The sequence below is a fragment of the Thrips palmi genome, unplaced genomic scaffold (assembly GCF_012932325.1).
Source record: "Thrips palmi isolate BJ-2018 unplaced genomic scaffold, TpBJ-2018v1 HiC_scaffold_19, whole genome shotgun sequence".
In the NCBI taxonomy this organism is placed as follows: Eukaryota; Metazoa; Arthropoda; class Insecta; order Thysanoptera; family Thripidae; genus Thrips; species Thrips palmi.
In genome coordinates this window covers 1,183,319-1,199,359 of record NW_023144628.1, presented here as the reverse complement: position 1 = coordinate 1,199,359, position 16,041 = coordinate 1,183,319, and the positions used below count along the sequence as shown (strand labels likewise).

Below are 16,041 nucleotides of genomic sequence, written 5' to 3'. Positions count from 1 at the left end.
CATTTTTATGATTTTGGTTTTCCCCCCACATTTTGAATGTAAAAAGTGCTCTAGTTATATGAAACCTTATGTAGGTACTGGTTCGAACCGAGTGGGCCTTTCAGAATCACAATACAACTTGGCGTTGTTTATTTATTTAGCTCTTCACACGTAAAAAAAATATCCCTCTTTAGTGCGTTTTGTTGCACGGTCAAACAGGCCTCATGGTAGCATTTCTGAATGAAAGCCTTTGGTCGTTCGGACCGGGTCCAAACAATGTTGCTTGCTATGCTTCCCATTTCAGAGCATCTCCCGTTAACGTGCATTAATCGTTTTCACATTTTCTAACCTTACCCTCTCCACTCGTTCGTTTCTTGCGAGTTTCGCAGTAATTTTACCTTAATGGTTTTCTAAAGAATATGGATGAATGGCGTGCAGGTTATGCTCTCAATGGTTGTTGCCATCCATATCCTATGAGTGAAGGTGTCAGCTTCATTACAGTGTCACTTGTTCTGTCCACACTATTTTGTACCTTCTTTCTTAATTCAAATTACATTATTTCCCTTGATGGTGCTCAATGTGGTCCTCAAGCCAGTAAATACATGGATTAAGGCATTTCATATGATCGCTCGGAGTAGTTCTGTTTTTATGTTATGAACGACCACAAACATTTTACTTCTATTTCCTCTTGCTGTAAATTCAGCACCATTCAATGTGAAGAGATGCAGTTCCAATTCCTGTTAATTCTCAATGAAATTTTGGGTGAAGTTTGATGAGAACTGTGCACCTTGTTGGTAGTTTGGTTTTTAGAGGTTTCCATTATGAGAAGTGTGAATGGCATCATCCCAACTACGTCTGTTCTATGTATCTTTCACAACTGCCACTTTGTAGAGAAAATTGTCCTATTTTTAAATTGAATGACTTGGAGAAGTAAAGTCTGTTCATGATAGAAATACTGCCAATCAATGTTTTGTGTTTCTAAAACTTTTGTTTTAGAATTTGCGTTGTTGCTTCATGCACCAAATTCTTTCTGAATTGTAATAATTATGTTTTCAGTTGTTTGTCATCACCAGACAGAAAGTCTTTAATGTCATTCATTGACAGTGTCGTATCATATTTGAATGGATTGTAAAATGTAATCTTTGGAGACTGAGTCATCATACTCTTGCTTCTTTTGTATGGTGTGAAATTTTACCTAAAGCATTTTAAAGTTTGTTTCCTAAATTGTTCACCTATACATTTTACTCAGCCTCGACAAGGCAACTTTAGTGGATTTTTCATCAGCCATGACAGTTTATGTATCATAGAAGCTTGGTGGCAGCATCGTTCTTGATTTGTCTTTGTTTTAATGTAAGATTTTAACCTCATGAGGAAAGAAACGATGCATAATTACCATACTCTGTTTCTCCCTTTATCGATTGTGCCGTTGCTCGACTCTTACTGGTAACCTCTCTTATAATTTTAAAGGTTTTGCCAAACTGCTGAAAAATATCTTCAAATGAAATAGAACTGTTTTATGTAGCACAATGGTCAGACTGAAGCTTTGATGGCTTGCAGTATGGTAAATGATTCTTCGGTCTACCCAGAGGAGGTTTTCGAGAAGGTGCAGACAAAGGATGTTGAGAGTCGTAGGGGTTCTGTGGTCTGTCACAAAGCCTGACGGCTTGGTCTGTCAATTTGGTTTGGATGTGGTCTGCACGTCCAGGCAGCGATGCTGTTGCCGCGGAGTGTCCCTGCCTCACTTCTCGTGCTGAGCGTGTGTCGGTGGTTTGAGGAGCGCAGCGCCCAGCGCCAGCAGCGCCAGCAATCGATCCCCGCGTTGCGCTACCACCACGCAGAGCGCAGAGCACGCAGGCCTGGCAGCATGCTGGCAGAGTCGGGCAGAGAGCACCAGGCACCCTTCTGTCCCACCTCAGCCTCAGCTCCACCACCCTCGTCATCGTCTTGGCGACGTACGTCGTCGCGGCGGTCCCAAATGCCATGGAGTCCCTCGTCTTCCCTCGCTGCTGCCCCCCTCCCCTCCCTCTCCGCGCCTCTCTCTATTCCGCCGCGTTTCCTCGTCGCGGCCCCTTCCGCCCCGCGGCCCGCGCTTGCTGCTCGCGTTGTGTGCCTGGCCTGCCTGGCCTGGCCTGGGCCGAGCGAGCGAGGCGCTCGGCGGTGAAGGCGGTGGCGGGCTCGAGGGGGCGTTGCGAGCGGGGCCCCGCTGGGGGCACGGGACGGGCCGCGAGGCGCGCGAGGCGGGGGGACGACGTTCGGATCATGTTGCGTCCTTGTCTCGCCCATTGATTGCCCGGTAATGAGTGGAAGGGAGAAGGGCGGCGGGGAAAGGACGGAGCGGACGCGCCCTGCGGCGGCCCTGCCGTGGGCCCTGCGGCAGCGCGGTGCGGGAGGCAAAGCGAGGCGAGGCGGCACGGCGAGGCACGGCGAGGCACGGCGAGGCACGGCAGGCCTCGCCTCGCGGCATATCGAGTATTGCGCCGTGGCGTGGCGTGCCCGCGGGCCGCGCCGTGGCGTGCCGCGCCGCGCGCATGGTCCGCGCCACAAACAAGATGGCGCCCAACACAACGGAGCGCTTTGCCGCTTTGCGCTCACGTGTGGCGGCCTGGCTGTGGCTGTGGCGGGGCGCGCGGCGCGGGGTATCCTTCCGCCTGCCTGGCTGCTCGGCTGGCTGGCTGGCGGATCCACACCAATCCACACCGCCGTGCTGCGGTGCCGCGCCAAGCGCTCGGCCGCGGCTCGCCACGGCCCGGCCCCCACTGCCCCGCGCTAACCTCACTTTTCTGCGCCGCCTGGCTCGTCAGGCTTCAGGCTGCTTCAGGCCCGCCCGGGCTGACTTGAATGGAGCGTTGATTCGGTCCGAAGGTCGCCCCTTGCCACAATTATGCGTGGTGGGCTTTGTTGCGGCAGCCCGGCAGCGTCCTGGGAGTGCCCCGGAGTGCCCCTCGCAGCCAGAGTGCCTCTCCCAGGCCGCCCTGGGCCCGCCGGGCGGCAGGGAGGCGCCGCGGTAATCCCTGGACCTGGAGACTGATTCCGAGAGTTGCTTTCGTCGCTCTGTCTCTCTCGCACTCACGGAGCGGACCCGAGAGCGACCCGGAGACAGAGCGACGTGAACGACTCTCGGAACCATTCCGCTGGCAGGCCCAGATGGGCCCAGCCAGGGGAGGGAGTTCCAGTTTGGCCACCCCTGCTGCTCATCAGTGGCATTCGCATGCACTGCGTGGGGGCTCGCCTGGCTTACCCCTTCCAGCGTCGGTGCCCCCCACCCCTGGCTGCCTGCACTGCATGCCCCCCGCGGCTCGCACGCCCTCATTTTGCTGCTTCGAAAGGTCGTCGTCGGTCGAGTCGAGTTGTCGGGAAAGGGACGGGGAGTCCTGCAGGGACGTGCCGCCTCGCGCTGGTCGCGCCTGCGCAGGGCAGGGCTGGCAGGGCTGAAGGGCTGAAGGCTGAGCCGCGTGTCCATCGATTGGGCCGTGACGTCACGCCGCCACTGGCGCTGGGCCCTTTGCAGTGGGCCTCGCCGGCCCCGCTACACTAGATAGCGCCCCGCCATTGTTGTCTGGGCTGCCGAAGGGCCGAAGGGGCACGGCCTGATAAGGGAAGCTGGGGCCTCGGAGGGCCCAGGGCGGCTGGGCCGGTGCTTTCATCGTGTCGGCCGCGAAGCTCCGCGAAGCTCCGCGAAGCCGCGTCCCTGGTCGTGCAGGGCCGTGCCGTCGCTGGCCCTCCTCGCGGCCATCATCCTCACCCCCACCTACCCCAAGCCCGGACGACCCTTGCCTGCCCTTGCCCTGCCCGACGCCTCGACGCACCCTCCGCGCCGCCGAGCCGCCAACCCAGCCAACCCCTCGTCGTCGGCGTGGCCGGCGTGGCCTTTGGTGGGGTGGGTTGGGGGTGCCCTGGCCGCTCGTGGCTGTGCCTCGCCATGCTCGTCCAGCACCTGCAGGGCCTGCTGTGCCTGCTGCAGAGCACTGCAGAGCGGGAGCGCGTCAAAGAAAGACAGGCGGTCCGTCGTCGTCCCCCACCACACCCCGCCAGCGCCTCGGTGACCGTCGGTGACGCGGACACGGGCCCTTCCCGACTTTCCTGCTTTTCTGGTCCGGTCTGTGTGCGACCGACCGGCGTACCGACTCTGTCGGAGAAACCGGTGCCAACTGCAGCCGACTGCACGGCGCAGGCTGCCTGCAGTGCGCACGGCAGCCGCGGCAGCACTCGCGGTGACGTTTTCACCGTTCCGTTCCATTACTTTTTATTCTTTTCATTTCCCCCCGACGGCGCGGTTCTGCCTGCCGGCGTCGCGCTGGGGCCGCCGGCTTCCCCACGGCAGGCGTCTGCGGAGGCTGCGGCGACTGCAGCGACGCCCTCGTGCTCTGGGCCTTCCCTTTGGGCCCTTGGGTGCGTTGCCGGCCCGGCAGGGCACTGCAGGGCACTGCACCGCGGCCGCGGTCGCACTGACAGAACAATTAAAGCAGGCGAGCGAAACGGTTCCGCGACCAGGCCGACCGTACGTAGGCCCCGCTGTCCTGGCCGCCCGGGCCTGCAAGGGCCTGCCTGCCCCACTCCCGGCGAAATGCACGGCGCAAGCAGGCAAGCAGGCGCAAGCCGACGGTGCGCGGGGCCGCGGGGGGCCGCGGGACGGCGGGGGCGGTGCACTGCCGGGCGCTGCACTGCCTTGTGCCTTTGCACCGCGCTGTTGCCAAGCGTCTAGTGTGGCCGCTGCTGGGCCGCCCCGTCGGGGGCCCGCGGGGGCCCCCCTGGCCCCGCCTGGCCGCTCGGCCCGCATAGAGTGGAGGAATAGAACAGCGAGAAGGGAAACGGAGCGCACGACGTGCACCGCCAAGACGGCCCCCTTGCAGTCCAGCCGCGCACGGCGCGCACGGCCGACAACGAAGGGCTGGGCGGCCTAAGTCACCGTCGTCGCCGCTGCCAAATTCTTATTGTTCCGTTTGTTGTCGCTTGAAGGGCTATTTTTGTGTGGCCGATGTGCTGGCGTCTGTTTTTGTTGCGTCGCGACTTGAGCCAGGCTGGCCGGGCCTGCCGGGCCCCCACTGCGGTGAATCGAGTTGAGGCGACGAAGTAGGACAGCGGCCACTCGGGGCACTGACCCCGCGTGGGGCGCGGCGGGGCGGGGGGGCGTGGCAGTGGGGTGGGGGGCTGCTGGCACTGGCTTGCTGCCCCCCACCTTGTGTGCTCCGCAGCTGTCTGCTGCAGCTGCAGCTGCGACGCCTCTCTCCGCTGCAGCGGCGGCAGCCTCTGCCGCTCAAGGCAGCTACTCCCACCCGCCCCCTTCCTCCTGGAATCCGACGCGAGTTAACGCCCCGCGGAGCAACGCAACGCTACGCCTGCTACGCCGCGGCGCCCTGACCTAGCACAACGACGCCGTGGAGCTGCAGCCTGCCTGCCTGCAGCGTGACGAGGCCAGACGAGGCGCCACAGCGGCAGCAAGGCACAGCAAGGCGAGGCGCCAGGCGCTAGTCACTAGACGTGACAGGAGGCCGCATTGAACAGGCGTGCCCTCGGCGTGGAACGAAATGCAGGCCGCCGTGCGAGCCTAGCCCAGCCTAGCCGCCATCCAGTGGCGTTGACATGGCGACGACCATGACCCGGGGCACACTAGTCGGGGAAAGTAAGGTCTTCCAAACGAGGAAGCGGAGAAAGAAAGACACAAAGGGCCAGGCAGCAGCGAGCACAGGGAGTGAACCCAGCGCCCCTCCCGTCTAGAACAGGTGAAACACATTGTCAACTTGGCGTGACGCGATTCCAAAAGCCACCCCTGGTCCGATACCACTTTGAAAAAATGGAACAGTCCTCTTTGAGTAATCCTTCAATTCTTCTGCAGAGTGGGTTCGCCATCGTACTCCTCGACTAACCCTCTTCTTCTGCTCTCTCTGTTTCAGGCCCGGGCCGCTGCAATGTGACTGCCGATGAGCCTGACCGCGCAGCAGGCGGGATAGTCTAGGATAGGAAAGGTCCAGGTCCAGCTCGAGGTCGGCGTCGTAGGGTGCGCGTGGCCGAGGGTCCCCGTGGCCGTCGCGCCGTGCCGAGCCGAGCCGCCAAAACGTCGGTGCCGTCCGTCATCAAGCTAGGGGGCGCGGGCCCCGGTTGCCCCGGTGCAGGGGGTAGCTCACCCCGCGGCGCCCTGCCGGCCCTGCAGGCCCTGCCCCTGCAGGCCTCTGCCTCGTCGGGCCATCCCCGCGTGCTGCGGGCGCCCTTCAACATACAATGGTGAGCTAGCCAGCTGGGGCTTCCCTGCCGTGCGTTGTGGTGCATCGACGTGTCTTACACTCTTTTCTTTGTTCTGTCGTTTTCAGTGGGGGCGGAGCTGTAAACAGCCTCGTAGTGGGCCAAGCTACATCAGCAACTATTATCCAGTCGCCTGGAGGGGCTGTGAGACGTGGAAATACGAGTTCTCAGCCTGAAGACGGAATGAGTCTGATAGTCCAGTTGGGCACTACAGTAGTGTCCAAACCTGGATCCACTGTGACTGGTACACCCGGTATGTAAATAAACATTTCATGTGATTGTTTGTTCCTATCTAAATTTGAGTTAAGTAACGCAATATTAAATATAAATTTATTCCTAGGTTCTGGTGGACGCAACGTGTCTTATCGAGATAGTCGAGTTGCTGCTCAGTCATCACCCCTGGGTGCAATCACGTCAAATGCTTCTAATAGCGGAACGATGTCGGCGCAATCTCAACATCGTACTATTATGACTGCAGTTGGAAGCACAGGAACTGTCAGAACTGTGCCTTCAAATGTAAATGCCAGCAACATTACTGCTGGTGCCTTCAAAATTCATTCTCAGCATCACAGAGTGATAGCTAATACTCAACATGCTCAAGTTTCCGTTGTGCAGAAAAGCCAAAGCACAGCATCCATCCATAAACCATCACCATTTATGGAACTTCAGACTAGGAAGGTCATTGTACCAGCCACAGCAAATTGTAAATTAAGGTATTGTATCAGACAATTTATTTTCTTTTTCCCTTTTCCATTCCCACTCTGCCCTTATGCATTAATTCAATAATTGTTTGATTTTTAGCTCTGAGCTTGTTAAGGAGGTTCCTGTGGAAAAGTCTCAGCAGGTTTCGTTGTCTAATGATGATAAGAAGAATAATCAATCACAGATTCCTCTAATGTATCAGGTAAATAAATTTATCTTGATTGACAAGTAATGCATTTTTTGGACCTTGTTTTTAACATTTGACTTGTCTTCCAGTATGTATTGCAAGAGCACAATTATGTCGCCTTGCCACCTGCCTCGCCCCCTCTCTCACCTGTACTGCACCATTCGGGAGGCTCCAAGATCAATGGGGTTCAGTCCAGTGCAAGTCCTTCTTCGCTCAATAGTGAGTCTACTTCACAACACCACCCTGTGCATCATGTTCAGCACACTCCTCACAACCAACAAAATAAGGGTGAGTACCTTATCTTTTCTTCAACCCCCATCAGTTTCACTTCCCATGCCGTATTTTTATGTAAGACTGTATCCTTCCCCTTCCTCTTGTTTTGCCAGGGTCAGGTCTTCTTACTATGCGCCAAGCTGCTCATGCACTCCATAGTCCTCATCATGGTGGTCCTCAGACGCCTCACACTCAACGTACATCAATCCATATTCCGGATGATGTGGGAAGTGACATTAGCAGTGATGGTGGAAGAGAAGTGGAGCCTGAAGGCGAAGAAACAGAGACTGCTCCAGAAGCAGAAGGAGAAGAGGATAGTGTGACTCGTTGCATTTGGTATGCTTTTATATTCAGGATTCATTCTGTATTTCCAACTTTCAGATCATTGGTTTAACCTTTTTCTTTTTCCCCTCTTTCAGTGACTTTGAACATGATGATGGTTACATGATTTGCTGCGATAAGTGCTCGTAAGTATTATTGATGAGTACTTTCTTTATTTTCAATGTTCACAGTTCAAGTCTAACCAATCTTTTATTTTCTGCAGTGTGTGGCAGCATGTAGATTGTATGGGAATTGACAGAATGAATATTCCGGAAGAGTACATGTGTGAGAGATGTCAGCCCAGGCGTGTTGATAAGATGCGTGCTCGCAACATTCAATGCAGAAAGAGAGAAGAATTTTTCCACAATGACACTTCAAGTGATTCATCAACTTCATCTACTGACTCTGAACCACTGAGTACGTTTCTAATGTGCTGTGTTGCTTAAGCTTAGTCTTGTCCCATGCAAATACTCATTGAAATTTGAACTTGCAGCTATTGTAACATCAGGGGTCATGAAGAAGAGAGGGCCAGGCCCTGGTGGACGCCGGAAGAATGAACCGTTAAGAAAGCCCCCCGTGGGCAATGCTGGCTATCGCCAGAGAAGGGACTCTGCCAGGGATAATGTGCCATCCCTAGCCACTCCCAGGAGACAACCTACGCCTCGTAAAAAGTCAACTGAAAACAAGAGAGCACCTCGCCGCAGAAAGGTAACTACTTCATTTTGCTGTCACATGCATCTGCATTTTCGTTCTCCATTCTTGTCTATAACTGATTTTATTATTTGGTTTGCCAGCAGAGTAAAGGAGCAGATGAGGATAAAGGCCCTGAATTTTGGGAGAAGTCTCCACCAATTCAGTCTTTACGTCAGTGGATTGATAATTATGAGGAAGCTGTTACAAATCACTACTCTCCTGAGCTTAGAGCTCGTATTCAAAGCATAAGGGTCAATGGCGTTCATTCTGAAGTTAAAGTTCCTTCTCATTTGCTGTCTGGCTCATCTGGTGTTGCCAAGTGCAGGTTAACTATGCTACCTAATGGAACAAAAATTTTGGTGACTACTTGCTCTCTTGCTGCTAGTCAACCAATCATTGAACTGCGTGGCAAGTACATGCTCTCTCAGCAACATCGTGCTCTAAGTGCCAGAAACACCCCTCTTCCTGGTCCTTTCCTGTTCTTTCACCGTTTGCCACTTCCTGCTCTTCGAGAAGCAACTGAGGTGTGTGTGGATTGCCGCACTTATGGCAATGACGCTCGTTTTGTGAGGAGATCCTGTAAGCCCAACAGTGAGGTAAGAACTTCTTTTACCACCTATGATTTAAGAAAATCAGTCGTTTTATTCTGTATATTTTAAATTGGCATTCTTGTATTTCAGGTCAGACATTGTGTGGAGAAAGGTACTCTTCATTTATTCCTGGTCACTCTGAGTAGTTTAGAAAAGAATGCAGAGATTACAATTCGCCACCAAGAGGGTGCAAATCTACCTTGCTGTTGTGGAAATCCCAAGGAGTGTTCAGCCCAATCTCAAATTGCTGCTCAACCTAGTACTACCCTAAGCCGAAAAAATGGTGCCCCAGAAGAGGTTAGGCGCCGAAGGGGCAGAAGACGAACTGTCTCTTCAAGTTATTGTAGGGACTTGCCTAGCCCCAGTGGAAGGACACCCACCAGTCCTGTAGATGCCCAGTCACCATCATTGACTCCCACTCCTGCCGCTCCAGCAACCCCTGTTACTCCAGCTACTCCTGTAACTCCAGTGTGTATGGCGTCACCACCTCATTCGCCTGTACCAGAAAAGAAAAGACGTCTCTCTCCTCCTGGGTCACCCTCTCCTCCGAAAGTGAAGGAGGAAGCAAAGGTGAAAGAGGAAGTCAAAGTGGAGCCAGATGAGGGTGAAAGTATTGTAGATAAGGACAAGCCTGAGAAGGTGGAAAGTAAACCTGTAAAAGAGGAGAAGGAAGAAGAGTCTTCATCTCCATCTCCACCTCCTACTCCTCCCACAACTCGAAATACTATGACAAGGAGAAGTTCGACTGTAAACCGGCAACAGTCTGAAAGTGAAACTTCTGTACTTGGCTCACGAAGAGTTAAAGAAAAAGAGGAGAAGAAGGAGAAGGAAAAAGAAAAGGAAAGAGAAAAGGATCGCAAAGAAGAAGAGAAACCTGTAAGGGAGAGAAGAGGAAGGAGCGAATCTGAGCCAGATCAAAAGAATGTGCCTGTCAAGGCTGAACCTGTAGACAAGAATAAAAGCAAAGCTCTGGTGAGTAGATAATGTTTTCATTAAAATAAACATAAATTGAGACCCAAACTAAATATAAATCTTTTTAATTTCAGACTCGTGAAGAAAGGAAGATGGAGGCAATTATGAAAGCTTTTGAACGTATGGAGAAACTTGCCCAGAAAAAGCAAGAAGCTCAAGTGCGTCAGCAACGACAGAAGTCAGGGGACAAGAGTGAAGAGCCAGACACTCCACCAGTGCAACGCAAGGAGCCAGCAAATGTTGACAAAACAAAAAGGAGGAAGTAAGTGCTTTGCATGGAAAACAAGGTATGACAATTAGCAGGTGTGTTGTTATCTTTATTTGTATCTCTTCCTCTTTTCTTGTTTTTCCAGACGCAAAGGAAGAGGCAGATCTGCCAGTACTCAACAGAAGGAAACTCCTCAAGCCACAAGACCTCAAAGACGCACCAGATTCTTACGGGGCACAGGAAGAGATGTTGAGCCTGATTTAGATCAGGATAATGACAATGAAGCTGACAATGACCCTGACATGGACCAAGATGTTGACGATGCTTCATCGGATGAAGAGGTTCAGTCTCCACGCTCCATATTCCAAGAAATTAATAACAAAACACCTCCCCCTAATTTTGACAAGGTATATTGTCATTTTTTTTTCTTGTGCTGCAGTAGCCTTTTTTCTATCTAATCCTCTATTTTTCCTGATTTAGGATGCTGGAAGCTGCTCTTCCCAAGGTTCAACGCCTCCCACTCCCTTATCATCTGCATGCCTTCTGGTTGCCGCTGCTGTTGGCCCGCTCGCACCAGGATTTAAGTTCCCCAAAACTAAAAAAGTATGTTTTACTCAATAACCTAACATGTCTGCTAAATTTAAGCACTTTTGGATGTTCCTTAAATTGTGTTTTCCTCCCTTCTTCAGGGCCTTTTAACATCATGGTTTAAGAATCCTGGATTAGATGGTGCATCAACTCCTGAACCAGGGAAGGCTGCATTGCCTTATATGAAGCCCCTGTCCCCTGAGGGCGTCAACAACAATCTGACCCCTGCTACTGGTTCAGCTGGATTTGCCAAGAAGCGATGGCTTCGGCAGGCCATCAGTGAAGACCACGCAGACTCCCCGAACGGCAGGGCGGGGTCAGGAGAGACCATTGAGTATGTAACTCCATTAAAGAAACGCAGATTGGCTCGCGAGTCTATGTCAGCAGACTCACCAGCCAATGTTGAGTCAGAGTCTGACCAGCCGACTCAAGATGAGGACACTTTGGATGGAACAGTCACGCCAGCCAATGAAAATGCTGATACAGAGGTAATGGTCTATTTAATTTTCACAAAGAAGTATTTTATCCAATGTGTTCAACAAAACATGGTGTTATTGACTATCTTGACTTTCCAGATGAGCAGTCCTGACGATGGTTCTCAATCGGCTGAAGATATTGAGGTGCCACCAGCTCAGCCTACCCGAGTAACATTTGATAGTGGTGCTTTATCTTCTGCTATTTCAACAAGGATTGAAACTGCTCCCCCAACTGAGACAAAAGAGGTTAATAACAAACATGAGCTCCATAATTCTACCCCAAAAGGCCGTCAATCCTTCATGGAGCCTGAGCCTGTAATCAACCCTGTGCAGACCTCTATTCCACAAGGTCCTACAGATCCCCGGAGACCTCGTGAAAACTCCCTAAAACCTCCAACGGTGCCCACCATGAGTCCTAGTCCAGCCCGTCCTTCCCCTTACGTTGCACCCCCACCGGTTGCATTGCCATCCACACCTCAACCCCCAGAACCTCCAGCCATTAAACGCAAGGTAATTATTCCTCATTATATTTTCCCTGTAAGAAGTACCTTTGTTTTGACTTGTCCTTACCTTTTGGCTTATCTTGTTTCCAGCTTTCAATCTCTGAATATCGTCAGAGGAAGCAGCGGACTAGTACTGATACAGCTACTACGAAAGTAGATGCATCGCCGAGCCCGGAGGCTGGTGCCGTGAGCAGCATGAAGCCCATAAGCCGAGCTAGAAGCAACAGCAGCAGCAGCAGCAGTAGCAGCAGTTCTTTGTCTTCTGATGATGAATCTAGCTCAGCACCCATCATGAATAAGATTCGACAGCTGGACATGCGCGCCGCCAAAGTGGGTGCATTTAACACATCAAGCAGTTCGTCTACGGGTTCTGCAATTCCAAGCATTGTAGGTGGCAGCATATCAGTCTTAAATGCTGACTCGTCTAACCTTGGGAAAGAAGGAGAAGGAGACGACAAGAAAGGTATGTTTCTGCGCCTGCTAGTCATTTTATGATGATGCCTTCTGCATTCTTCAGTAACTCTGTATTCCATGATTTTAGTGGGTTCATCGTGGAGCTCTGCACCGACACTCCTAGAACGACAACGTGAAAATTTGACGCAGAGACTAAGAAGAGAGTTTGGTCTGTTTGTTGCTGATGAAGAGGAATCAGAAAAGGCGAGGAAGCAAGGTAACTTGGACAAATATTTGGTGCCTCAATGAGCAATGGGATATGCGTGACAGTTTACTGATTGCGACTGTTGATTGCAGCCCTTCTGGCAGTGGGCGTGGACCCACTCAAGGAATTGGCGAGCAGCAAGGAGCCGGCAAACGAACTTGCTAAGGACCCTGTCAAGGAGCCGATCAAGGACCCCGCCAAGGAGCTACCCAAGGAGAAGGAGATGACGGCCAGTCCCATTCCTTCTCTGGGCAAGAAAAAGGGGCCTCTCCCACCCCCTCCGCCCCCGGGACCGCCCCCGGCTGCAGGCGTGGCCAGCTTCAAGGCCCAGCCTGCAGTGGTGCCGCCCCCGAGCGTGGCGTTGTCGTTGGGAGTCCCGCCCCCGGGCGTGGCTGCCACCGTGCCGCCCCCGATCGTGCCCGTGCCGCCGCCCGGCGTGCCGCCCCCGAGTGTGTCGCTGCCGGCGCACCTGATGCCGCAGCCGCCCCCGCCGGGCACCGGGCCCACCACACTGCCACTGCCCACACCCTACAGCGGCGTGGTCGGCGTCGGCGTCACGACCCATGCCGGCGTCAAGGCTGGCGCGGCCAAGCCCAGCCCCAGCCCCAGCATGAAGGCCGGCATGGCTGGCAAGCCCAGCCCCGGGCCCGTGCCCGTGCCTCCACCCGCGGCCGGCGCGGCCGGCCAGTTCTACGGAGCCACGGCCTCCCTGGCCGGCCCCGCAGCTGGAGTTGGGGTGGGAGTCGCACCACGGCCGAACAGCGGGTTCTACTACCCGCCCTTCAGCCGCCAATGAGCACCGAGGCCGAAGCCGGGCCGAAGCCGGGGCCAGCTCGTTGAAGCCATCAGTTCCTAAAGTGATAGTATTTATTTGTCTATATATTGTTTCTTATATAGAGGGAAATAGATGGACTTAGTTAAGTAACGCGTTCGGCTTACATGCCAGTGGCTTTGCGTCATGAGTCCGCAATTCCCCTGGTGTGTAGCGTGACTGCGTTGCTGTGTGAAGTTCCCAGTTTTGTTACTTTTTTAAATAATCGTTAAATGTGCAGGGTGATCTGTACTAGGAAAGTGTGAGTAATATAGGTGGAAATACTATTTACAATTAAATCTTTTGTTCCTTAATAGTTCGGTGAGGACTGCATATTTTTGTGATTGATGTGTGTGTACAATTTATGAAGACGTGTTAAACTTAATTGTTGCTACTAGATGAACTCCATTCTTTACGACTTGAATACCAGTGTTGTGATTGTTACTGATGAAGTACAGTACTGTGTATATATTTTGCAAAATTAGTAACTTTTCCTTCACATTTTTTCATTTGTTCAAAATGAAAAAATGTATTGATGGAATAATGTGAAGATATTGTATTTATTGTAACTATTATTTTTCTAAGGACAAATTGAAACTTAAAGTACAAAATTTGCATAAAGAAGTCTAATTACTAGCATTCTAGATTAACACAGTCTCAGATGTTAATTAATGTTAGTATTATTTACTGACACTGTTGTAGACGATATTCACATTGGTACATTATTTTATGTACATGCTGTTTCTGTTACCATAGTCAACCCTTAAGAGGCCAGTTGGCAAGCTTCAGATATTTGTTCAATTCCTTAAAGAATGATACTCTGATTTTTAAAACTTTTGTGGGCCTTGAATCTCGTCTCAGAAGGTAATACTTCAATATTAAAATTGTAATGGCTCACTTCTATATGAAGTCTACTTAGTGGTTGCATTTAGTTGACTTCTGCAGTCGCAGATGAAGCCTATCTGAATCCCTTTTCTTTTGAGGAAGTATTCTCATTTATTAGTGCTGCTTTAGCTGGGAAATCTGTGGCTTAATAGTTTATAGTAATTTAATATGATGTCTGTGGTTAGAAAATAGCTGTTGGATGTTGTATTATGAAATATCACTCCCTGGTATAACTAGCTATTAGACAAGTGACCTTTTTAATGTTTTGTGCAGCTTGTGGTGGCTTCCTTAATTACCGGGTGGTCCATTTTTAGTGGCCAAGTTACACGTGAAATCAATTTCACATTGCTGTGGATTCGTGGGACCGTGTCATTTTGAATCAGTAATCAAGTTTGAATTTTAATATTTATTTACATCATTGAAAGAGTACAAAACGTGTGTAACATCGTGAATTGAGGTCCAACCTGTTTTGTTCCTTCCAGTTTTAAGTCATAACAGAGGTAAATAAGTATGGCCAAACAATAAAATTCCAGAGCAAGTATGTTTTTAAAAGTACTGGTGCTGTTGGTACGGTATTTTTAGAAAGAAGTGCTTATTGTGATTACTTAACCTTTATATTTCATGCGAACTCATTTCTCATAGATTGAAAGCTCATGCTCCCTGGTGGGGATACTAACTTAATGAACATTTTGGGTTCTTCTAAATTTAAGAGGAATTCATTTTGAAATTGCTCTCTCTTAAGAGTCCCACTGATTGCAGTGCATCTCGTACTAACTCAAAGTCAAATAATACCTAGAAACTAAGTATTTTGCTCTGCCTTACTGTGGGACTTAATATTTAGCTGTTATATTCTTATTCATTTCTGTTGTGTTTGTGTAAGATTGAGTCACTGAAAACATTCTACTCTTTTTATGGAGTTAGTCCATAAAAATGTGTGTGGATATGTTTTTGTGTGTTTTTTAAATTGTTATTATTGATGTGTCTCAAGATTTTTAAAAATGTTTTATTGCCCTTCTCTACGTCCAACAAGCCCTCTTCTCACCCTTTTCTGTCACAATTTTATTTAAGTATTTTTCATAAGGCGAAGAATTATATGCACTTAGCTCTAAGTACAAAGCCAGTTTTTATTATACATATATATCTATAAATATATATAAATATATATGACTATGTATGTTTTGTATATACTGTTTAGTTTGTAACATAGCAACATTCATGATTTGCAAATAGAGACATATTTGGTGTTATTCCAGAAGTTTTTCCTCTCCAGATGTTATGATGTTACATGTTAGGAAAAGAATTAAATAACCTAAAAATTAAGACAGTTTATGAAATGACAAGTTGATTGGTTGTGGAGCAGGTAGATTGCCATTTTTCTGTGAATAAGTGTCAATCTCTACTTGCAGAGTTACAATTTTCTTTTCAAATTTTATTTTCTTTTATTATCTTTTTTTAAGGCTCAAGTTGTGTAAGAAAAGATGATGTGTGTTTCAGAATGTGCTCAGAGTGCAGCCCACTGTTTTTGACGTTTTCCCACTACACCTGTATAATATCTGTACTTTACATTTGTACATACTGTAATATCATATCTATCGCTACTTTACATAGCTGTCCGCATGAACCTTTAAAAATTGAATTGGCTCATAACTGTAAGAGAGAATGGGTGAGCTTAATATTGTGAAAAATATATACATGTGACCTTTAATATGATACATCGTAAAAATATATACATGTGACCTTCTAATTGAGTTAGTACATTTCTTCAAACAACCTCCCATCCTTGATAACACCCAACAAAAACATTGATGTACTCAACTTGAAAGTGAGGAAAGAAGAGGCGCTTGAAATGAGGGAAGATTCGTGAATGTGGCGTGGGTGATGACAGACAGTGTACACGGTAACACGAAGTTCTTCTGAAATTGAGATATTCATTGCAATCAAACGAGGGGATTTGAGAG

At 50.1% G+C, this 16,041-nt stretch overlaps 1 protein-coding gene across 1 annotated transcript; it reads left to right on the top strand.

Annotated features, from left to right (window-relative positions):
• The first annotated feature begins 6,071 nt into the window (after positions 1 to 6,071).
• Positions 6,072 to 15,827, top strand: LOC117645837 (inactive histone-lysine N-methyltransferase 2E-like). The gene is made up of 19 exons (XM_034386295.1): positions 6,072 to 6,198; positions 6,285 to 6,469; positions 6,557 to 6,929; positions 7,018 to 7,120; positions 7,195 to 7,393; positions 7,492 to 7,714; positions 7,798 to 7,845; positions 7,923 to 8,116; positions 8,193 to 8,407; positions 8,497 to 8,988; positions 9,073 to 9,954; positions 10,029 to 10,216; positions 10,308 to 10,569; positions 10,643 to 10,765; positions 10,852 to 11,238; positions 11,326 to 11,736; positions 11,820 to 12,192; positions 12,271 to 12,399; positions 12,480 to 15,827. The coding sequence occupies exons 2-19, from the start codon at positions 6,400 to 6,402 to the stop codon at positions 13,181 to 13,183; spliced, it is 5,376 nt and encodes a 1,791-aa protein (XP_034242186.1). The 5' UTR covers positions 6,072 to 6,198; positions 6,285 to 6,399; the 3' UTR covers positions 13,184 to 15,827.
• The last annotated feature ends 214 nt before the right edge of the window (positions 15,828 to 16,041 follow it).